Source organism: Capricornis sumatraensis, chromosome 5 (genome assembly GCF_032405125.1).
Source record: "Capricornis sumatraensis isolate serow.1 chromosome 5, serow.2, whole genome shotgun sequence".
Classification (NCBI taxonomy): Eukaryota; Metazoa; Chordata; class Mammalia; order Artiodactyla; family Bovidae; genus Capricornis; species Capricornis sumatraensis.
Window position 1 is genome coordinate 42,015,536 of NC_091073.1, and position 25,486 is coordinate 42,041,021.

The following is a 25,486-nucleotide window of genomic DNA, read 5'->3' on the forward strand; positions in this document are numbered from 1 at the left end:
ATAATTAAGAGCAAAGCTCTCCGGTCAACGTTCCTTATTTAGATTTTGGTACCAGCAATGACCAAATAATCTTAGCTGTGTGCTATGCTGTGCTTAGTTGCTTAGTCCTGTCTGACTCTTTGTGACCCCATGGATTGTAGCCCACCAGGCTCCTCTGTCCATGGGATTCTCCAGGCAAGAATACTAGTGGGTTGCCATGCCCTCCTCCAGTTATCTGTGTTCTGAATCTCTTTAAAACCTCTCTTTTTGCATTTGGGTAACAGGAATAGTTGTAGGTCCTCCCTCTTACAAGTAAGTGCCACATGATTAAGTGAGATGTTTAGCCAAATATCTAGACAACTGTGATCCAGTCGAATTGAGACATAAAATTAACCATCATGTCAGCCAGTGCTCTTAAGCAATTTATATAGTTTTTCCCTTGTATTTTAGTGACTTTGGATTTTTTTAGAAGCCTGGGGTCTATTCCAGACCTCTCAGTTTGTTTTTTATTTCCCAATATTTTAATACCCCTAAATATATATTTATTTGTTCAATTGAATATTTGCATGAGTCATCTCAGATCTGTTTTGGAAAGAGGCAAGTAAAATAATCAAATAAAAGTAGAAAATTAGAGTTAGTATTAAAGCATAAATATGCACAACCTTTAAAAATATTTATGTTGTAGAATTCCTCTGTGTTATTCCAAATATATATCTGAAAAGCGAAAGTGAAAGTGAAGTAGCTCAGTCGTGTCCAACTCTTTGCGACCCTGTAAACTGAAGCCCTTCAGGCTCCTCCATCCATGGGATTCTCCAGGCAAGAATACTGCAGTGGGTTGCCATTTTCTTCTCCAGGGGATCTTCCCGACCCAGGGATCAAACCCAGGTCTCCAGAATTGCAGGCAGACACTTTAACCTCTGAGCCACCAGGGAAGCCCAATATATATATCTGAAGCACAGACATTTACACATAATGGATACTTTTGGCCTTCCCTGACTTAGAGCTCAAGATGTTGGAGAGTCCCAGACAGGAAGGAGGATTTGAGTCTCAGAGTGAATTAAGGATCACAATCGGGATTTATCTCTATGGAAGTGGACAAGAAAAGTATAAACCATTGAACTGATATGTTTTGGTTAGTACCTTGATTCTGAAATTTCTGTTGATAAGCCTGAACTTGTTAGGAATCAGTCATCAGCGCTATTCTGTTGTACTGGTCTAAGTAGAGAGTTACAGAAGCATTGAATGCCCACCCCTCATATAGGGAACATGTTTAAAGAAAACTACAGTCTATTTATTAGATCTTATATTAAAAAAAAAAAAAACAACTTCCAGTGCACCAGCCCCAAGCATCCTGCACCCTGCATCGAACCTAGACTGGTGATTCGTTTCTTATATGATATTATACATGTTTCAATGCCATTCTCCCAAATCATCCCACCCTTGCCCTGTCCCACAGAGTCCAAAAGTTTGTTCTATACATCTGTGTCTCTTTTGCTGTCTCGCATACAGGGTTATCATTACCATCTTTCTAAATTCCATATATATGCGTTTGTATACTGTATTGGTGTTTTTCTTTCTGGCTTACTTCACTCTGTATGATCGGTTCCAGTTTCATCCACCTCATTAGAACTGATTCAAATGTATTCTTTTTAATGGCTGAGTAATACTCCATTGTGTATATGTACCACAGCTTTCTTATCCATCCATCTGCTGATGGGCATCTAGGTTGCTTCCATGTCCTGGCTATTATAAACAGTGCTGCGATGGCAGATTCATGTTGATGTGTGGCAAAACCAGTACAATATTGTAAATTAAAAAAAAATGATAATGATAATAATAAAGTAATAACAGGAACTAGCCCAGGAACTGTCTTTATAAGTGAAATGAAATTTCTTAACTTACTGCCTGAGGCATGTACATCATATTCAATTTTATGTATCCAGGCATATCTTGGCAGCAGTTTTTTCTGAGGCAATATGAATGAATCAGAATAAATTAGATCCAAAATTCCTGATAACCTAAAAGTATTTCCTGACTCTATAATATTTTAAATATATGAAAAGTCATAAATTAATGTTTTAACTACTTGCCTTTGAAAGTGAAAGTGAAGTCGCTCAGTCGTGCCCGACTCTTTGCGACCCCATGGATACTAGCCTGCACCAAGCTCTTCCGTCCATGGGATTTTTAAGGCGAGAGTACTGGAGTGGGTGCCATTTCCTTCTCCAGGGAATCTTCCCAACCCAAGGATTGAACCCAGGTCTCTCACATTGTAGATAGATGCTTTACCATCTGAGCCACAAGGAAGCCACTTTCCCTTTAGGCAAGTTTAAATATGGGTCATCAGCTATTTAGAATTTTTCATTGATCACTCCATTTTTGAAGATGTCAAAAATATAGATTCAGCACTATACTTTGAAAGACTAAAAATATCTGTCTTTGGATTTGTATATTTTTAACAATGAAGAAAAGTTATGACCAACCTAGACAGCATATTGAAAAGCAGAGACATTACTTTGCCAACAAAGGTCCATCTAGTCAAGGCTATGGTTTTTCCAGTGGTCATGTATGGATGTGAGAGTTGGACTGTGAAGAAAGCGAGGGCCAAAGATTTGATGCTTTTGAACTGTGGTGTTGGAGAAGACTCTTGAGAGTCCCTTGGACTGCAAGGAGATCCAACCAGTCCATTCTGAAGGAGATCAGCCCTGGGATTTCTTTGGAAGGAAAAAAAAAGCTGAAAACTAAAAAAAAGCCACAACTCCAGTACTTTGGCCACCTCATGCAAAGAGTTGACTCATTGGAAAAGACTCTGATGCTGGGAGGGATTGGGGGCAGGAGGAGAAGGGGACGACAGAGGATGAGATAGCTGGATGGCATCACTGACTTGATGGACGTGAGTCTGAGTGAACTCCGGGAGTTGGTGATGGACAGGGAGGCCTGGTGTGCTGCAATTCATGGGGTCGCAAAGAATCGGACACAATTGAGCTACTGAACTGAACTGACTGAACAATGTTTTATCACCTCCATTTTAGAAATGCAATTTAGGCAAATAATTAATAATTTAGAGGACAGAAGGGTAATTACCATGTGAGGAAACCAGTCTAAAGAGGTTAAGTGGTTATTCAAGGTTCCTCAGGTAATTATCGGCAAAGCTAAGACCAGAACCTGGCTCCTCAGCTTCTCAGCCTACAGGACTTTCATAATGGCATACACATCTGTTGTACTTTAATTCTCTCTTTCTCTCACTCTCTTTTTTTTGAGGGGTGGGAAATTTTTTTTTTTTCATTGTAATAGTGTATATCTGTAGGATAGTTCTCTCTTTCCCATTTATTCTCTGGGCACCTAAGTTTCTTCATAAGTCACTTAAAGGATGAAAGTAATTCAAACTGTTACACTGTGGTGGAAAAAAATCGATAAATATAAAGGCCATGAGCAAGGAACTTGTTAAAAATTTGCATTTGTTGGAATTTTTCCCTTTGCATTTCCCAAACTACACCTCAAGAGAAACATGAGTTCATCTTTGTTATCTCATGGGATAGACTTGGTCGTATAGATGGAGGATGGGTCCGAGTAAAATCTGATAAATTAAAAGAAAATAAGACTGGTGGATCAGTAGTTCAGTTCAGCTCAGTAGCTCAGTTGTGTCCGACTGTTTGCGACCCCATGGACTGCAGCATGCCAGACTTCCCTGTCCATCACCAACTCCTGTAGCTTACTCAAACTTGAGTCCATTGAGTCGGTGATGCCGTCAGTATTCACTATTGGATATCGCAATTGTATGTCACTATTGCATCAGTAGTTAGTCTCATTATTATTGATAAAAAAAATAGGAACTACCACCTTTACACTATAAAAACAGAGTAAGCAAAATAAGCACTTCAGAAGCTGGCAAGTCATAAACACAAGTAGAAGTTTTGATGTCTACATCTCTAGGTATATATGGAGGTAATGAGGCTCTAATGACTTCACTGGGAAAAAGCAAGGGCATTCCATCCCTACTGGAATTCACTGATGGAGGGCCTCCTTTACTGGTGAGGCTGCCTCTCTTTCCAATTCATACTTTTAAAAATTTGCAATGAGTACTCAACTGTGGCAACACTTTGGGGTAAGTTCCTCATATTTGTTTCCTTTCATGACTTTCTCTCATTTTCCAGCCAACTCAGTCTCCTAAACTCTGTACCTTACTGTTCTTGGTAAGTCTGTAGTTTAGAGATCTGTTAATTCTACTTAGCATATACCCATTCTTTGATCAGTTAAATATGTTCAGATAATGATTTCACCATACTTAACACTTGAATAATTTTAGAAATGTATCAGAATAACTAGGGAGCTTTTTCTGCAAAATAGTTTGCTGTTCAGACCTGATGTAACACCTTAAGTGATTACATATAAAGACAAGGTATAATGGCAGTGGAGAACTTTGATTTATATTTTGTTATGGTATTGAATTCCTAAAAAGTGCATCTCTTTCTGGGAATGCCTAGTAAGAAAGGAAAATAATGTGATTCTACCTTGACAAAATTACCAAGTAGGAAAAATTTGTCTTCCAGAATTCAAGAACCCCTAAATCTCTCAAATTCCTATTTTCATCCTCCCTAAATAAAGCACCTTATTATTTCCATCTCTCTCTAAAAAGTTTAAGTTCTTTATTTAGATGAGTTGTCAAATGATTCAATATCACAAGTTTTACCTTTATAAATGATACTTTGATGCTAGCAATATTGCTTGTTTTAAACTAAAGATTTAAAGTTAGCCCTATCCCATGAAATGTTGGGCATCAGCAGTTTCAGAGTAGAGAAATAGAAGTCAATACATTCTTAATAGAGGGGAAAAAATACTTCATTTCTCTTTTCTCAGAAATAGTGTAAGGGTGGACAAAATAATGTAGATCTGTCATATTTCATATTGCTATCTGGATTTGAGTGTTTTGGTTACCAACATTTAACCTTCTCTGTCAGTTGCATTAGGAAGATTTTTAGGAAATGAAGTTATCTGTTAACTTGTCAATATTTCCAAGGAGGCGTCTTGGGAATTTTCAGCCTCCAGGGTTTTTCATATTGGAGTCATATTCTTTCTCATCCTCAAAGTCTCTCACATGTCATTTACCAGTCATAAGTAATAAACTGCCATATGCAGTGAAATAGCTTCAACAAACAAACAATACCACAGTTTTGCCAGATTCTGACTTTCTGAAGTAAGTTCAGTCTAGTTCAGTCACTCAGTCATGTCCGACCCTTTGTGACCCCAGGAACCACAGTACACCAGGCCTCCCTGTCCAGCACCAGCTTCCAGAGTTCACCCAGACTCATGTCCATTGAGTCAGTGACGACATCCAACCATCTCATCCTTCTCCTCCTGCCCCCAGAAGGACCCTGCATCAGGGTCTTTTCAAATGAGTCAGCTCTTCACATCAGGTGGCCAAAGTATTGGAGTTTCAACTTCAACATCAGTCCTTCCAATGAATAACCACGACTGATCTCCTTTAGGATGGACTGGTTGGATCTCCTTGCAGTCCAAGGGACTCTCAACAGTCTTCTCCAACACCACAGTTCAAAAGCATCAATTCCTCAGTGCTCAGCTGTCTTTATAGTCCAGCTCTCACATCCATACATGACTACTGAAAAAACCATAGCCTTGACTAGCGGACCTTTGTGGACAAAGTAATGTTTCTGCTTTTTAATATGCTGTCTAAGTTGGTCATAACTTTCTTTCCAAGGAGTAAGTGTCTTTTAATTTTTTCATAGCTGCAATCACTATCTGCAATGGCAACCCACTCCAGTACTCTTGCCTGGAAAATCCCATGGATGGAGGAGCCTGGAAGGCTGCAGTCCATGGGGTCGCTAAGTCAGACATGACTGAGCAACTTCACTTTCACTTTTCACTTTCATGCATTGGAGAAGGAAATGGCAACCCACTCCAGTGTTCTTGCCTGGAAGATCTCAGGGATGGAGGAGCCTGGTGGGCTGCCGTCTATGGGGTCACACAGAGTTGGACACGACTGAAGCGACTTAGCAATCACTATCTGCAGTGATTTTGGAACCCCCCAAAAAATGAACTCAGCCACTGTTTCCACTGTTTCCCCATCTATTTGCCATGAAGTGTTGGCACCGGATGCCATGATCTTAGTTTTCTGAATGTTGAGGTTTAAGCCAAATTTTTCACTCTCCTCTTTCACTTTCATCAAGAGGCTCTTTAGTCCTTCTGAAGTAAGAGTAGTACATAAACAGTGGCCTAAATCACAGTTTTAGACAGTAGATCCCTGTCAGTTTTAACAGTTATTCCCACTGTAGTGAATACTACCATGTTTTATTTCATTGCACTCACAGTCCTGATAGTTTCCAGACTCGAGTGATTTGACTTTGGACATGACTTTCTCAACCAGTTTCAAGTGGAAAAATTTTTTTTCTGAATTGGTGTTCATCTGGAATTAAATGGACTTGTTTTGGGGATATTTATTTTAGAATTGGGATTTTTATTATATGTAGAGAAGTAAATATAAAAGTCATAGTGGAATCACTTTTCTATGTAGTGCTTTACATTAAAGTTCATGAAAAATAACTCTATATTTAAAAGCATAGGCTATTGACTTTATATATTAAGTTGTATCAAAGTTTTTCCATTCATAAAGTTAAAAAAGTTTATAATTTGTGCACATTGTAACTTATTTCCATTATACTCTGTTTTTAAATGCTGAACAATTTTTTTTAAATATAGTTAACTATAATGTTGTATGAGTCTGTTTATAACATATTGATTTGATATCAAGTCATACCAAGAAATGACTATCCCAATAAGTTTAGTTAATATCCATCCCTTTACATAGTTAGAATATCTACTATTTTAGCAACTTTCAAACACACAACCAAGTTTTGACAGTGTATTATATATTTTTAATCTTTCTGAACAATAAATTTTAGAGTTTGTATTTATGATAAAATGAATGAATGTTAACTGCACAGTAAAAGTCCATGTGAAAATAGAGCCATGAAAAAAGTATTACAAAGGTATTGGTATTTTCTCTGTGTTTAGGGTACATTTTGTTTTGCATTTCAGAGCTCTTGGATCTAAACAGAACATCGGTCTTTCATAGCCGTTTTGGATTTCTTAATCTCCAGACAATGCTGCTGGATGAATATCAAGAGAGACTCTTCGTGGGAGGCAAGGATCTTGTATATTCCCTCAGCTTAGAACACATCAGCAGTGGCTATAGAGAGGTATGAAAGAGTAAACTATATTTCAGGAGAGAAAGAAAAGGAGTAAGAGAGAAATCTTCTTGGATGGGTGTTACTTGGATTAGATTTTTCATTGTCTTGACCACGTGAACATTCTGAGTGATAATATTATTGAAAGAAATAAAATATACATTAAAAAGAAAATCATTTTGAGAAGATTTACAAATAGTGCAGAATAAACTTTTCTAGCACACCACTGATCCCCAAATCCCCAAAAGACTTCTGGTTGATGCATTGAAACTTTCTCTTGCCTAGTGGCCCTTGTACCACACCCACTCTCCTGAAATCTAGGTCTGCATATTCTGATTTAAAGTCCCTTTGGGCTTTATTACTCCAAAAATCCCAGCCTGAAGAAATATGGATGTGTGAACTCAGTGTAGCTGACTCATGTATTTCTATTGGTAAGATCACTAATTCAGATGGATGCTCTTTAAACCTAAAGGATTAAAATATATTAAAACAGGCAAGCACTCAACTTTTCTGAGAAGGTTAACTATAAGAAGAAAAATGGTTCTTATAATCTGTGCTTATAGAGTTGAATTAATATGTTTCCAGAACTATATCAACCTTACATAAAACATTCAGATATATGTAGACTATAGCATTTTTTGGCATAAAGGTATATATTACATAATACATTTTCTTTATAATTTACTTGCATATTTTTATGATTGTCAAAATGAACAATGTCCATATTTTTTAAAGTTATTTAAAAAATTATCATAAAAAGCAGAACACCTTCATCCCATCCAATTCCTAATCTCTAGAGGAAATCATTTAAAAGTCTCATTTTCTCTGGTTCTTATCTCTATGTGTCTAAGTGACATTTGTATACTGTTCTTTCTTGATATCACTAGTTTTAGACAATATCTGTTGACTTTCTGTGAAGGAAGATGAAGATTTTTGCTTCCTTTTCTTGCAGTGATGTAGCTAAATTCTGCACAATTTCAGCAGCAACCCCTACTCATCTGCCCTGTCATCTTCCTATTATAGCTGTACCGCAATTTTTAGCTAAGTAGTAACAGAGGATGGGATGGCTGGATGGCATCACTGACTCAATGGACGTGAGTCTGAGTGAACTCCGGGAGTTGGTGATGGACAGGGAGGCCTGGCGTGCTGCGATTCATGGGGTTGCAAAGAGTCGGACACGACTGAGCGACTGAACTGAACTGAACTGAACTGAACTATATACATTATTATAATTAGGAAAATAGATCACACTTCTTCCCCTTCCCCCAGATTAAATGTTTTCTCTTTTTTTTGCTTGAATTATTGTTGTTTAGTCTCATGTCCAATTATTTTGTGACTCCATGGACTGTAGCCCACCAGGCTCTCTGTCCATGAGATTTCCCAGGCAAAAATACTGAAGTGAGTTGCCATTTCCTTCTCCAGGGGATCTTCCTGATGCAGGGATCAAACTCAGGTCTCCTGCACTGGTAGGCGGATTCTTTACCATTGAGCCACCAGGGAAGCCCAATATCTGTTACATAAAGTAATAAACAATGTAAATATCTTAGAAGACATAATAGTTAAATAAATACCTAGAACTCACCGGCCAACTCAAGAATGACATCATCACCATTCCCGCTGCTTGCAGTTACCTTTTGACTCCTCTCTCTTTTCCTCCTGTGTCTCCGGCTGCCTAGAAGCCATCACTCCGATGGACTTTTTGGTTTATTTATTTATTAATTTTAAATGTTAAAGAATTATTTTATCATAATGAGTGTTTCCCTATTATAGTATATTGTTTAGAGTTACTGGTTTTAAGCTATGTAAAAATGATACACACTAGTTTACTGTAGTCTTCTGGGGTTGCTTTTTTGTTGTGTTTTATTCAGCATTAGTTATCAGATTCAGTTGTGTTACTTGTGTCTGGACTTCCTTTGTTGTGGGGATATGAAGATTGAATGAGGAACACAAGTTAAATTTTTAGTTTAAATCTTGCTTTGCATTTGTAGCTGGGCTTCCCTGGTGGCTCAGAGGGTAAAGCATCTGCCTGCAATGCAGGAGACCTGGGTTCGATCCCTGGGTCAGGAAGATCCCCTGGAGAAGGCAATGGCACCCCACTCCAGTACTCTTGCCGGGAAAATCCCATGGACAGAGAAGCCTGGTAGACTACAGTCCATGGGATCAGCAAAGAATCGGACACGACTGAGCGACTTCACTTCACTTCACTAGCATTTGCGGTACTCGGCAAATTCCTTAACCCCTTTGTTCTTCTGCTTTCTCATTTGTTAAAGGGGACAAATATTAGGGTATTCACTGAATATTAGGGTATTCACTGAAAAAAATCCACATGTTAAGTGGACCTTCACAGTTTGAACCCATGTTGTTCAAGGATCAACTATAACAATCAGAACTTGTACTATTATATACACATTAGACTGATTTTTCCTGTGCAATTTTGAAATAGGTAAGAACTTACCATTTACTGGGCTTCCCTGGTATCTCAGAAGGTAAAGAGTCTGCTTGCAATGCAGGTAGACCCAGGTTTGATCCCTGGGTCAGAAAGATCCCCTGGAGAAAGCAATGGCTACCTACTCCAGTATTCTTATCTGGGAAATCCCATGGACGAGGAGCCTGGTGGGCTATAATCTATTGGGTCACAAAGAGTCAGACAGGACTGAGTGACTAACATTTTCACTCTCACTACCATTTAATAAATTTACTGTTAGTTTTTTAGATACTGACTTTGCTTTATAAATTAATTCATTCATAGCATTTCCCAGACTATGTAATGATACTTTCACCCTGAAATTCTGTTCTCTTGTATCTATGTCACATTCATAAAAGACCCTTAACCTTCACTCAAAAATGGAAGAGTCAGTCCTGGTGGTAACACTGTAAAATTTCTACCCTTATTATTCCATTTGTTTTATCTCATGAGATCCTCCTACCTGCTAGAAAAAATTTCTGCAGATTACTCTCTTAAAAAGTCTCTAAAATCTACAGATAACACAATACTTAGATTAAACTCTGATTGCATCAGGAACTTCCTAAGAAATTTATTTAAACTTTTTTTTTTTTTCTTTGCACTTTTGTCTAAAGTCTTTTGGTGCAAAATGTTTTGGACTGAGCTAGAGGAAATCATTATTCAGGTGAAAATATTAAGGTATCTTGAGATTCTGATCATTATGTGACAATAGCAGAACGAGAAGGCAATGGCACCCCACTCCACTACTCTTGCCTGGAGAATCCCATGGATGGAGGAGCCTGGTAGGCTGTGGTCCATGGGGTCGTGAAGAGTCAAGATACGACTGAGCGACTTCACTTTCACTTTTCACTTGCACGCATTGGAGAAGGAAATGGCAACCCACTCCAGTGTTCTTGCCTGGAGAATCCCAGGGACGGGGGGAGGGCCGTCTACAGGGTCACACAGAGTTGGACACAACTAAAGCGACTTAGCAGCAGCAGTAGTACAGATAGAAGACTTGGAAAGAGAAAAACATGGGGGACGATATGGCAACACACTCCATTCTTGCCTGGAGAATCTCATGGACAGAGGAACGTGGTGGGCTGCAATCCATGGGGTCACAAAGAGTTAGACACAACTGAAGCGACTGAGCATTTTATAAGACAATTAATTGAGTCATTAATTGCCTTGAACAGTGCCAGAAATATGTAGTGTTATCCACATATTTGCTATCATGGTTATTATCTAAACAAGACACAGAATTAGCACATGATTCTTGTGTGCTTCCATTTCTAAGTGAGGTATAAGAGTCCTTCATATTAAAGACTGTTCAACTAAGTTCTAGAAATAGTCGTGGAAATACAAAGTACACAGAAATGAATAAACCAGTCCCTACCCTAAAATATTCCTAGTGCAATGGAGAAGATACATACACATCTGTCATAGATAGCACAATTTGAGGAGAACTATAATAAAGGCCCAAATAAAACACTAAGAAAATATGCATAAACTGAGAGTTGGGGTTTCCTGGAGGAGATATAATTTAAAAGTGGGCTTTGAATAGTAGGAATTTTGACTCACACAGTTTGGTAGGGAGGACAGGGAAGAAGCTGAGAAATTTTAGAGCAATTTGAAATAATGATTTGGCTGAAGTAGATAGGTGAGGTGGGGGCGTGTGGGTGGGAACTGGGGAGAGTGGTAGTTAAGGATGGAAATATGGTTTAGACCAGATCCTGAAGAACCTTTTACTGCTGAGCTGTTGAAACTTAAGCAACGCAGGAGCCAGTGGGAGAGTCTGAGTACTTGTATAACATAATGAGAAGATAGTTTAGGGTGATTGCTTTAGCAGCAGCATGTTGGGTAAATGGAAAAAAGAGGAGAATAAGGCCACAAGGCCAGTAAGTAGCAATTAGAACTTAAAACCAAGTTCATTTGTCTCAGAAGCCTAAGCTATTTCTATTACACCATAGAATTGAGAACCAGGCTGCTACTTTGGTGTGAACTGTGTCTCCCAAATTGGTCTTCAGCTTACCAATAGTTCTGCCTTTTGTTACCAGGTGTTTCTTTCCTCTTGGTTCTTACTGCCTTTGCATGGCTACTGTTTCCTTTAGTGATGGTTAATAGACTAGTGAAACAGTAGTTGGTGACAGAAGCAGAGGAAAACCAATGATAAGAACAAGAAGGAACTGTTTCCCCTTTGTTAATTTATGGCAACGTTGAGAGTCCAAGGAAGCTCTGGTATTCAAAGACAGCAGAGGGACTAGCTGGTCTGTGTTCTGGTGATGTAGCCCCTTGCAATCTGTGCATATTTGAGAATTACCAAGGCTTCCTGAAAAATAAAGTAAATGTTGGTTTATTTAAGCTGTATTTTATAGGACTTCATGTGCTGTGCTTAGTTGCTCATTCATGTCCCACTCTTTGAGACCCCATGGACTGTAGCCCACCAGGCTCCTCTGTCCATGGGGATTCTCTAGGCAAGAATACTGGAATGGATTGCCATGCCCTCCTCCAGGGGATCTTCCCAACCCAGGGACTGAACCCAGGTCTCCCGCATTATAGGCAGATTCTTTACCATCTGAGGCACCAGGGAGGACTTCATCGGATATTCCATATTTAGTAATAAATTTTTGCTTTAACTTTTACCCATGACTTTTCGGTTTCTAAATTTCACCTTTTTTTTCTTCTAAAATTATTCTTACCACTATTATTTAAGGCTAAAGTTACACTACTTAATTTGGATATCTATAAATAAAGTTTAGTCACTTTTATTTGTAAAAATATTTATACTTTTTTCACTGAAGTTTATTGAATGAAAGGTGAAAAAAATTCTTCCATTTTAGACCTTCATTTTTTTTTAAGTGGGAGAAAGGTATTAGAATATAATTTGCATATAAAATGGCAAATGGTGTTTCACATTAATGATAGCAATTTAGTAGATTTCATCCATTAAAAAGGGCATTTGTTGTTCAGTCACTAAATTATATCTGATTCTTTGTGACCTCATGGATGGCAGCACACCAGGCTCCTCTTTCCTCTGCTATCTCCCAGAGCTTGCTCAAATTCATGTCCATTGGGTCAGTGATGCTATCTAATCATCTCATCCTCTGCTGCCCCTTTCTCCTTTTGGCTTCAATCTCTCCCAACATCAGAGTTTTACCAGGCCAGAAGTGTTTGTGTTATAATAATAGTGTTCTAATTCAAAAGCTTTTGATTACCAACATTTCAAGAACAAATGTTATCTGTAATGCAGAAGATTATAATTCTGGTTATAAAATATTTGAATAATGACAGTCATTATAACTAATTACAAAAGCATAAACAGTAAGAGGGAAGTGTGACAGGTTAAAACTACCATTTATAAACCATTAAGTCTCTTTTAATGTGTTATATTCAAAATATATTTTCTTGATTTTAATGACATTTGTAGAACCTTTAATTAAAATATGTGTTGATGGGCACTGGTACTATATATAGATGTAAAATATAGAAATAAAAAACTATAATATAAACAATATTTTTCATTAGAATAATAGAATTAGGAAGAGAATATTAGACAAGGTTATAATAGTGTCTTAGTCACTTAAATATATTCCAAGGGAGATTTACATTTGTTAGATCATTTTATTTAATCTTTTTCAATAAAAAAAGGAAATAATGTTTTTTAGACAGTTAAATTATTACTTTTTTGTTCATTTGTTTTTGCTCTCCAAAATCTCTGAGTGTTCTAACATCATGTAACAATAGAATAGTTAAATTCTTAATCCTGGTATAATTAGGAGGTTCAATAGGGAGTTCAGAAAAGAATACTTTGTAATTTAATTTTTATTTTATTTTTCTCATCTGAGCTATACAAGAATAGTAAATGGCCTGTTAAAATGCATTAGAACAATTAAATTATATAGTAGGAATATTGTGATGAAATCGTGTGTATTTAACCTTTTGCTTTTTGTACCTTTCTTGGTGCAGAGAATTTGGAAATGTCATTACACCCTGTTGTTTAACTGCCTTTAAAAACGCTTTATGCAGAACAGATAGCTTAATTTTATGACTTTTTGTTGATGCTATACTTTGGAGCAGAACCAAAAGGCATCCTGACTGCCAAAACAAATGAAGAAAATCATTTCCCTTACTGTCTTGGCAGAACATCTGTACATAATGGCTTTAAAATAACTTCTGATTTTCAGTGAGATCATTCTCTTGTCTTTTCTCACCTGAGTGGACATCTGAATACAGTCCTGAGCCTGTTAAATTGTGTTAAAAAAACAAACCAAGGGAAACTGAAGTATAAACAACAATAAAAGCAAAACTCAAGCATGTTATTCCTTAGGGGAGTTCTGATGTGTTGGACTTTGGTGGTAAGTGTTCATAACTTAATCTACTTCTTTCCCTCTGTGAACCCAGAGTGATCTGATTAAGACCATTTTCTCTGCCCTCGGAAATCCTGCCAGTCTTTCACACTCACTAAATTCTGTAGGATTTCCTCCCTGATTAAACTGGAAAGTGCAGCTTGTCTCATTTACTTGACACTGATTGTAGCCTTTTCATGTCAGTGAATCTCTCTCTCAAACTGTATTGTAGGCTCCTTTAGTGAACTAACTTTCTGAAGAATGTGATAAAGAAATGTTGACTGATACAAATCTGTCAGTAGCCAATGAATAAGCAGTGATGGCATTAAAGACCCTGTGTCAGGTAGGCATTTTAGGGCTACAGAAGTAAGTCACTGCCTTGCCCTCTGTAACTTACAGCCTAATAAGACAGCTAAAATTGAGTACACATAATGTGATATCATAGGAAGAAAAAGTAAGAAAAACAATTCAGAGCATTAGAGGAGGGACAAATGCCATCTGTTGAAAGTTATCTGGGAACATCATTGAAGATGCGCCTGAAGTAATGATATCATTATTCCTAGAGCAATCCTCACGATTAGGTTTGCTGCTAGAAATAACACATTCTGGCAATCCTAGAAGGAGCATGTATTGTCCTCACCACCACAGAATATATTATTTGTGTGTGTGTGTGTGTGTGTGTGTGTGAATTTTACCTTGCTTTTAGACAATCAGCCTGTCATAGTTTCACTGATGCTGGCAGAAGACAGGGGGCACCTGGCCTGGAGACAGAGGACTCTGTCACTCCCAGTACAGCAGACTGGATAAGCCTCATGTCTCCATCAGTTGTCTTTTGCTCCCCAAGTCCCACAGAGCCAAGCAGCCTAAGGAGATGTTGTACACACAGTGAATATATGTTGTACCCAATTTACCAACTTCCAGCCCAGAATGAAGTGAAGTGAAGTTGCTCAGTCGTGTCCAACTCTTTGCAACCCCATGGAGTGTAGCCTACCAGGCTCCTCCATCCGTGGGATTTTCCAGGCAAGAGTACTGGAGTGGGTTGCCACTTCCTTCTCCAAGGGGTCTTCCTGACCCAGGGATCAAACCCGGGTCTCCCGCATTGTAGACAGCCGCTTTACCGTCTGAGCCACCAGGGAAGTTCAGCTCAGAATACTCTTAGTCTTAAAAGGAGTCTTCTAGCAAACCTGTCCAGCCTTTGCCCAGAGGGAGACATTATCTTTATTATCCTGATCAAGAAAAAAATCTATTTGCCCTGGAGGGAGGATCTATTTCTATCTTCCAAGGCTGTTTGAAAAGATAGCTGAAAACAAAATTAGTCAACAAAATATAGGAATCCTCTAGAAAGTTGCTCCCCTCCCACAAAACAATGTATTCAAATAGTCCCAGAAATAATCCACATAAAACCAATGACTGAGGAGAATGAGGTAGTAAATGGAGGTTATTCTCTTGTCTGGATACTGTTTCAACATTGAAAAGCTGAACTTTGGTATTTTTCCAAAGAATTGGTTATCAAATACTTTGCAATTGTAGAAATATAGTTTAAATAAGTCTCATTTTACATAATGATGAAAGGTAAATAAAAAAGGGTGTTAATATTATAAGAAGAAAAGCCCTGCTTCTTATAAATTAAAGATCTTAAGAATGTTAATCATTATGATTGACAGGTGAGATATTCTCTGATTTACTCCTATTAATAAGCAAATTATCTTTCCAGTGATGAGTAATCCTAAAATTAATCTGTATTTTGAGCTTGTGTTTACACATGTACACACATACATTCTAGCATATCCTTTTGAATGATTTATGCATCCATAGTAAAACTATAATTCCAAAACCAAATTGAACCTCAAATTAGAATATATTTTAGAAGTCATCTGAGAAAACCTATCGCTCAGTGTCTGAATTTTTTCCAAAAAAGGATCAATAAAGTTTATAAATTCAACAGTTTCACTTCCAGCATCCTTATTCTGCAGTGGTGTTAAGGACCCTCTTCAGGCTGATGCAAGGCTGCAATTGAACCTGATATTGTTACATTAATGTGATATTGTTCCTGAATCATATATGCTCCATCGATAGATCTATGATATAATGGAGAGCGTTGATTCTAGGCTTTTCTATGTGTGCTTTTGGCTTTTAACTGGCTTTCTTTGGTATCCCTACTTGTTCTTTGTCTTTCTTTTTTATGTTGCAACATAACAAAAAGTGCTCATGTGTTTCTGTTTGTTGCTGTTCAGTCACTAAGTTGCGTCCAACTCTTTGCGACCCCATGGACTGCAGCACGCCAGGCTTCCCTGTCCTTCGTTATCTCCTGGAGTTTGCTCACATTCATGTCCATTGTGTTGGTGATGCCATCTAACCTTGTCATCTTCTGCCCGCCCCCTTTCTCCTCCTGCCCTCAGTCTTTCCCAGCTTCAGGGTTTTTTCCAGTGGGTCAGCTCTTTGCATCAGGTGGCCAAAGTATTTAAAAGTTTATCTATTGCACTGTGAAAGCAAAGGACCACATGATGCTGAATATTGTTCATAAGAAACTTAGGGGGCCTGTTACAGTAATAACAATATCAAAGTAATGTTGTATTCCTATAGTTGAAACCATATAGTGCTTACTCTTATGATAATAAATTTAATCATACCAAGATCATCATAATTAAATGCTATTGTCACCACTTTTATATTTTTCATGTATTAAGACCTGGATTTGGCTCCATAATATCTGAGTTAAGTGATAAACCTCTTGATCTTCTCAAAGAAAGAAACAGAACCAACAAAAATAAAATAAAATATAAAGTATTGACTTACAGAAAAAATGAAATGGGTTTTCAGTGTAGTTTATTTTTCTATGTGTTTTCATAATAGTGCATTATATTGTATTTCAGATACACTGGCCAAGTACAGCACTAAAAACAGAAGAATGCATAATGAAAGGAAATGATGCCGTAAGTAGTATTCATTATAAACTAAACATATCATTAATTGTAGTCCTGGTCAGTGACAAAGGACTGAATCTCTAACCTGTGATTTGTTCCTAAAGAGCATATATACAATTCATGTAAGGAAGAAATATATATCTCTGGATATATACATATATTATATATTCACACACAGAAGTTGAAAGAGAAGAGTGAAAAAGCTGGCTTAAAACTCAACATTCAAAAAATGAAGATCATGGCATCTGGTCCCATTACTTCAGGGCAAATAGATGAGGAAAAAGGGAAAAAGTGACAGATTTTATTTTGGGGGGCTCCAGAATCACTATGGACGGTGACTGCAGCCATACAATTAAAAGACACTTGCTCCTTGGAAGAAAAGCTATGACAAACATAGATAGCATATTAAACAGCAGAGACATCACTCTGCCAACAAAGGTCCAACTAGTCAAAGCTATGGTTTTTGCAGTACTCATGTACGGATGTGAGAGTTGGGTCATAAAGAAGGCTGAGTGCCAAAGAATTGATGCTTTTGAACTGTGGTGCTGGAGAAGACTCTTGAGACTACCTTAGACAGCAAAGAGATCCAACCAGTCAATCCTAAAGGAAATCAACCCTGAATATTCATTGGAAGAACTGTTGCTGAAGCTGAAGCTCCAAACTTTGGCCACCTGATGCAAAGAGGCAACTCATTGGAAAAGACCCTGATGCTGGGAGAGATTGAGTGCAGGAGGAGAAGGAATGGGACAGAGGATCAGATGGTTGAATGGCATCACCTACTCAATGGACATGAGTTTGAGCAAACTCTGGGAGATAGTGAAAGACAGGGAAGCCTGGAATGCTGCAGTCTTTTGGGGTTGCAAAGAGGCGGACATGACTTAGAGACTGAACAACAATACACACCACACCACACACACACCACACACACACACACACACACACACACACATACACACACACACCACACACATACACATACCACACACATACACACACCACACACACACACACATATACACACATCACAAACACACACACACACACACACACACAGGGCTTCCCAGGTGGCATTAGTGGTGAAAAACCCTGCCAGTGCAGCAGATATAAGAGACATGGGTTCAATCCTTGGGTTCAGATGTTCCCCTGGAGAAAGACATGGCAAGCCACTCCAATATTCTTGCCTGGAGAATCCCAAAGACAGAGGAGCCCAGTGGGCTACAGTCCATAGAGTTGCAAACAGTTGGATATGAATGAAGCAACTTAGCACAAACACACACATATACATACATACATATTTGATATATACATGTACATTGTCTATGTGTACATAATTACTTTAAAATTATTTTCATTGTGGAGTTAGTGTAGGGAACCAAGGTGCCATCTAGATCTTGGTTTTATTTTCTCTTATTATATTTTACTATATTTTAATCAATTCAGATTTATTCATTCTTATAGTGTTTATTTCCTACGTATTAGAGAGAAAAGAAATTTCAGGTAGTATCTTAAAGATAAGCTGAGCACCTTCTTTGTGAGATTTTGTTTCACTTTGATTAGTGAATTAGAAACAAATGAAGAAGTTAAAGGAGAAAAAACTAAAAACTTGATAGAAGATGGCAAAGGCAATAGACATGCTTTATGTATTCCACATGTTTTGAGAGGATCGCTTACTGAAGGAATCAGTATTTCATTTCTCCATAACTTACCTTTAGTGTGTGAAAGGGAATAGGTGGTGCAGCAGCAGCAGCAGCCCTATTCCACAGTTCTGAGCACATGAACACATGAGTGAAAGGACTTTTCACATGTTAGTTGTAACCAGTTGATGACACAGTTCACAACTTTGGAAGAAGCATGCACATCTCCTTTAGAGAGTTAACGTGTTCTTTTTTCTGTAAGAAGAAAAAGCAAAAACATGTGAAAAATTAACACACATTCTACCAACACCTCATTCTTGTGTAGCAACTGGGTAACAGTCAAGGAATGAGTCTTCCTTGCTTCCTCAGTCTGCAGCCTGTTGCTGACTAATTAAACACGTTCAGAGGCTGTGTCAGTCTAAACCCAGCAGAGCCAGAATATGGTCTCATTGTCCCCTCAAAATGTGCCCGTTTCAGGAGATGAGAAGCATGCGCTTACAGCAAGATGAAAATAGAATATTAGATTTTCCCAACATATGGGTCATCCATAGACTAGGATGCTATGTTAATGGGAAATTAAAGAAATAAATCTTAGTAACCCAAATAATTTGTTCATTAGTGCATTACTTGTTCTTGCCAAGGGAATGCTATAATCTTAGTCATGTATGGTATGATGGTTCTGTTGGCTTTTTTCATCCCAATACTGTTATATGAGAGACTTTAAAACTCAAAATCTGTCTTTATAAAATGTCTTTTACTGACTACTGCATCTACTAATGTCAAGGTAATATTTAGCAATTAAAGGGTTTGGTATTTCTCTCATAATTTAAATGTACTGCTGCTGCTGCTAAGTCACTTCAGTCATGTCCGACTCTGTACGACCCCATAGACGGCAGCCCACCAGGCTCCTCTGTCCCTGGGATTAATTTGCCAACAAGATATTCACTAAAATTTAGTTAAGTTGGTTTGAAACAGTTTTAGAACATTTTTTCATTTAGCATACTCACCTAATGATTGATCTATTAAAACTTTGTTGAGTGTGGGCTGTGTATTAGGTACTGAGTTTGATTAATTATGGAATATAAGGATGTACAAAACTGAGATTCTGTTTTCTGATGAGCTTACAGTTGAATCCCATTTTAGACAAACTAGAGATCTGAGGCCAAATGTGACCTGCCATGAATGAAGTTTTCTTGGAATATATCCATATCCATTTATTTTTCTGTTGACAATGGCTGCTTTTATGCTATAGCTGCAGAAGTTAAAGAGTTGCAACAGAGACCAGATGGCCCATCAAACTAAATATATTTACTCTCTGGTTCTTTATAGAAAAAGTTTGCTGATCCCAGGACTGTAATCTTACAGTAATAGGTATAAAATGTTATTTTTACCAGTTAGTTTCCATCTGTTTACTTGAAAATTCTCTTTGAAAGTCCTTTATATGAATTTATGAGTTTGAAAATACAGGACTTACTTTTCCAAACATCAGAACTCTTTGTGCCCCTAAGTCTGCATATGTTTACTTGAGGGTAATAAAACTACTTCTACTGATTGGTCTTCTGACTTGATGTTGATTTATATGTACTTTAAAAAATAACAGTATTGATAATAATTAAATTACCTAGTGAAACATTGCCTTGGAAATCTAGACCTGAATACACTTCTGACCAGTGCTTTTTTTAAAAAAAAACTCCTCAATTGTGTACTAGAATACCTCATAATGATGCACTCCCATTATTGATTGTAATTGATACCTCGCTATATCCGTCTCCCCCGACTCTTCTGCTGGTCATTGTCCTCTTTTCATTTTGCCCCCTTTGCCTTCCCTAACCAAGGGAGGCTTATACATGAGATGTCTAGGGTTAGGAAAAACAACAGTCAAAAAAAGAAGCAAAACATTTTTATTACACTAACCAATTCCTTTTTTTCTCCTGGTTTTAGAATGAATGTGCAAATTATGTTCGGGTTTTGCATCACTATAACAGAACACACCTACTGACCTGCGGGACAGGAGCTTTTGACCCACTCTGTGCCTTCATCAGAGTTGGCTACCATTTGGAGGTATGACAGTTTCATTCATTGCTCTGAATGAATTATCAAAAGTAATGCTTAAAATAACTTTGTTTTAAAAGAAAGGTTATGGCATTTCTTCAGATAAAAGAGAAGAGCATTTGTGATATTCTGAATTAATTTTCTTGAGTGAGAGGCAAAAAGATTTCTTGTCAGTTACGAAATCTGTGAACAAGTTAATTCTTTATGTATTCCTTCACTGAAGAATTTCATTTACTTAATCTGTCCACTTAAAAATATTTCTTAATATCAAACTGTGTTCTTATATGATTTGTATTGGTATAAGCACCAGAGTAGAATGAATGTATTTATATATATATATATGAACATATATATATATATATATACATGAACATATATATACACACACACACGTGTATGTGTAAATAAATTTATATAAACAAAATTATTACATACAGTATCTTTTAAAAGACATGCACAGGCTTGTTGATCCTATAATAACTCCTTTTCTTGGCCAGGTGAGGTAGGAAGGTGGAGTTGAGGTGGGGGATAGATTGCAAACTGACTTAAGATAAATAATAGTTAATGAGAGCTTATCCATGTCTTCCCCTAAGACCCCACCACTAGGTGATATGGTATTATTTAAGCAAATCACAACTGAATTCTGCTACATGCATATATAAAGTAGCAGGCTTGATGATCAATCATATAACTGGTTTCAACAAACTGGGTAAACTACCAGCTCTCGTTTATTTAGGCACATGTCAAGCACTTTAGATCTCAGTTTCACTGTGAAACATACTAAACAATGTTCTGATGTCAGGATCTGTTACCTTTCCTTGTAATCAGAAGGCAGAATCCTACATCAAGATGGGACACAGAGAGAACAGAGCTCTGGATGATCTGTAGTTAAGCAGCTAGACTCTCTCTTTTTTAAAAAAATTCTAATTCATTTACAGTATTATGCCAATCTCCACTGTATGGCACAGTGAGACAGTTATACACATATAGACACCCCCTTTTTTAAAATACTCTTTTCCATATGATTTATCACAGGACATTGAATATAGTTCCCTGTGCCATACAGTAGGACCTTGTTGTTTATCCATTCTGTATGTAATAATTTACATCTGCTAACCCCTTGACTCTTGTACATTTATGAAAAGGCAGCAGTGACTGTAAACTATTTTCAGCTACCATGTGTGAAGAACAACATTCATTTCACTGATATTCCTGAAAAATTATTTCTGATATTCCTGATACTAGTTAACACTCATGTGCACACATAATTAGCAGTATCTGAAGTGCTAACTCTAAATGCCTCTAGAAAGTGCCCCTGATTGGGGCACTTCAGCTGGTAAGCATCCTTATAGGCAGGATTTTTGATTAACACATTTTAAATGTTAAGAAACCACCTCTAGTTGTAGATTAAAGTTAAATAGCATACACAAATACATCACAGTGTATTTACTAAATTATTTTAGAGTAACAATGCAAGTGATAAAATGGGAGAACTTAGGCAGAGATATAGAAGGCAAGGGAGGCTAGTGCAAAGTCAGAATATTTATATATATTCTGTATATAAGAATATATATAAATATGTATGTGTATAATATGTATATATGTATGTATAAGTATACATATGTGTATATATATGCATATATATATATATACACTCACATAAGTATACATACAAACACATAAGTATACATATATACAGTTCAGAATGTAGACAATTTGTGGTGCAGATCTAATGGAAAGAAATCCTCTCAGTTTTCATTGATCTGAAAATGACTTTCTTTCATCTTTATTTCTGGAAGATATTTTCCCTGAGTATAGAATTTTGGGTTAACAGTATTTCTTTTGTTTGTTTCTATAAGCATCTCAAAAATGCCTCATTGTCACCTAGTCTCTTTCTGATGTAAGTTCAGCTTTCATTCATATTGATATTACCCTGTTTGTAATTGCTTTATCTTTCAACAGTTTCTCTTTATCTTTGGTTTTCAGTAGTTTTTCTATACTGTGCCTATGTGTGTGTTGTTGATAGTGGAGAGGTGGGTATTTTTATTTCTTGGGATACTTGATAAAAAATGATATTTTTATTTCTTGGGATACTAAGGTTTTTTAGGATACAGAGTTTATATTTTACACCAAATTTTTGGCCATCATTTTTCCAAATAATACCTCTTCCTTTTTCCTTCACTTTTCTTCAGGGACTTATGGAAAGATGAATATAAATAGACAGAGATAGATAGATTGACTTTGGGGCCTTGTCCCACAGATTGCTGAGATTCTGTTCATTCTTATCCAATCTTTTTCCCTCTGTTTTTCAAAGTGGATAAATACTTTACATTTATTTTCAAGTTCCAACCCTTCCTTCCAGCATCACCAATATGCTCTTAAGACCACCCCATTAATTGTTCATATAAATAGTGTACTTTTCAGTTCTAGAACTTCCATTTTATATATTTTCCATTTCTGGACTGAGTGCTCCCCCACATATTTTTATTTGTTATGACTCTTTCTTTTAAACTTTTTAACATATTTTAACAGCAGTTTTCAAATCCCTGTGTGCTAATTTTAACATCTGAGTTACTTTAAGGTGAGTTTGCATTGACTCATTTGAAAAGACTGATCCTGGGAAAGATTGAGGGCAGGAGGAGAAGGGGACGACAGAGGATGAGATGGCTGGATAGCATCACCGACTCAGTGGACATGAGTTTGGGTAGGCTCTGGGAGTTGGTGATGGACAAGGAGTCCTGGCGTGCTGCAGTTAATTGAGTCACAAAGAGTCAGACACAACTGAGCGACTGAACTGAACTGAACTGCATTGACTGTTTTTTCTCTTGACTGTGAATCATGTTTTCTTTTTTTTTGCATTTATAGTAATTTTTATTTTGTACTGTACATTATAAAATAGATTATATACTTTAATTCTTGATTCTGAATTCTGTTTCCTTTGAAGATTTTTGTTCTAGCAGTTTACTTGTCTGGATTCCCATTCAAAACTGCTTTGTAGTCATCAACAACCACATATCGCTGTCAAATTTCCAGCCATTGCTTTCATGGTCTGCTTCCATATGCAGTTCAGGTGTCAGCTAAGGACTTGGGAGAGAGTATATTCCCATATTTCAGGGCACCTTCCTCAGTTTCTGGATGTACGTTCCCACCTTTAAGTTGATCTGATACCTTAAATCTCTGTCCTGTGTCTTTCCAAGCTAGAAGGTCTCCAGCTTTCTGCTTGAGTTCTATCCATTCCTCCCCACATTAATCAGGAGATTTTCTTGAATGGCAAACTCTCATTTTTGTCTGCTCTTAACTGATTTCCATTGCCTTCAAATAATTGTTTGTTTGTTTTTACTTACTTAGTCAACATTATTTGTGGAAATTAGTTCAGTACAAACTGTGTCATTAGTAGAAGTGAAACTCCATGTAATTCACCTTCATATACATAATGTTGAATATTTTTCTCATATAATTATCTAAATACTAGGTCTGATTAAAAACATATTTTGAAAAAATATGTATGTTTCAAAAAGGAATATGTGCCAGATGATAATAAGGACAGTGAGAGCCTATTTGGAGGCTTGATAAAATAGTTTATCAAACTCTATTTGGAGGCTTGATAAATTTTCATATAAGGGAGTGAAAGTTACAAATTGTTATAGGCAAGAAAAATGTTTTAAAAACACAAAGATAGCACATAGGAAATAGGTTCATAGACATTAGTTCAGTTGGTTGGGAAACAACAGAAGATAAAGCTGGGGCAAATTGGTGGAGGATTTTAATGCTAGACAGTGTCATTCTGTAGTTATTTCTAGAAACAGCATAGAGACGGTGAGCAGTTTGAGCACAGTGTTTGATTGACATGTCATTAGTAATATTTAGGATTGATTCAAGTGGAGCGGGATGAAAGGCAGAGAGAAATTAAAGGGAATTGCTATAAGAGTCTTCGTGAGAGATCACGAGGATATTTGAGTGTTGTCACGATAGCGAAGGAGAGGAAGTGTGGGGCTGATGTGAGAAGACACTCAGCAGGAGTTTATATAACTTAACATTTTATCAGATGTTGCCGACAAAAAGGAATCAGAAAGCAATTCCAATTTTATTTCTTGATGATTGGGAAGAAAAACAAAGTCTAATAGCAAGAGAGAATTAAGAAGCTAGAGAACATAAAAAAATACTCAGTGTTTTTCAATTATAATGATTTTATTTCCATGTATAGTTATTTAAAATATTGATCCTGGAGCTAGGATAGCGTGTTGTCAGAACAGGTTGAATTGTTGAACCCTAGGAAGTTAAGGATCCCTGAAGGATTTTCTTCTTTGTCTCTCTCCCCTATTCTCTTATTATCTTCTCTCACCTCCCTTCTCTGCAGGCCACTTTATCCAGGTATTTAACTTGGAAAATGGCATTTTTTTATATGACAGAATGTTTAGGGAATATTAATAAGCAGACTGAGCAGAGCAGTGTAAGGCAAATCAGTTTAGGGCAATTGAAATCATTTGTAAAAGGAACAAAATAATAGACAACATCATCAGTGCTACAAGGAGGGTGATTTTGGTAAAGGGATGAGTAATTAGAATGTGGATGAAGAAGTGACTGAATAGTGATAAAATAAAGGCAGTAATATTGCCAATTTAATCCAGAGATAGAATTGTTAAGGAAAAGAAATATGGAGAAGGATATAAAACTGGAATGTTGGTCAGACATAGAGATCAGACTTGCGGTTGCTGGATTGGGTGGGGGACAGAGGGAAGGATTGGGATTTGGAATTAGCAGATGTAAACTATTATATATAGAATGGGTAAACAACAAGGTCTTGCTGCATAGCAAAGGGAACTATATTCAATGTCGTGTGACAAACCCAATGAAAAAGGGTTTACGGTATAGAAAATCGAATCACAACATTGTAAATCAGCTATACTTC

At 37.1% G+C, this 25,486-nt stretch overlaps 1 protein-coding gene across 1 annotated transcript in view; it reads left to right on the forward strand.

Moving 5' to 3' along the window:
- SEMA3E (semaphorin 3E) overlaps positions 1-25,486 on the forward strand; it is a 279,112-nt gene that overhangs the window by 146,443 nt on the left and 107,183 nt on the right. The window contains exons 2-4 of the mRNA XM_068972992.1: positions 7,030-7,190; positions 16,841-16,900; positions 20,467-20,586. Of these exons, the coding sequence (XP_068829093.1) occupies positions 7,030-7,190; positions 16,841-16,900; positions 20,467-20,586 (341 nt within the window). The remainder of the gene's footprint in view (positions 1-7,029; positions 7,191-16,840; positions 16,901-20,466; positions 20,587-25,486) is intronic.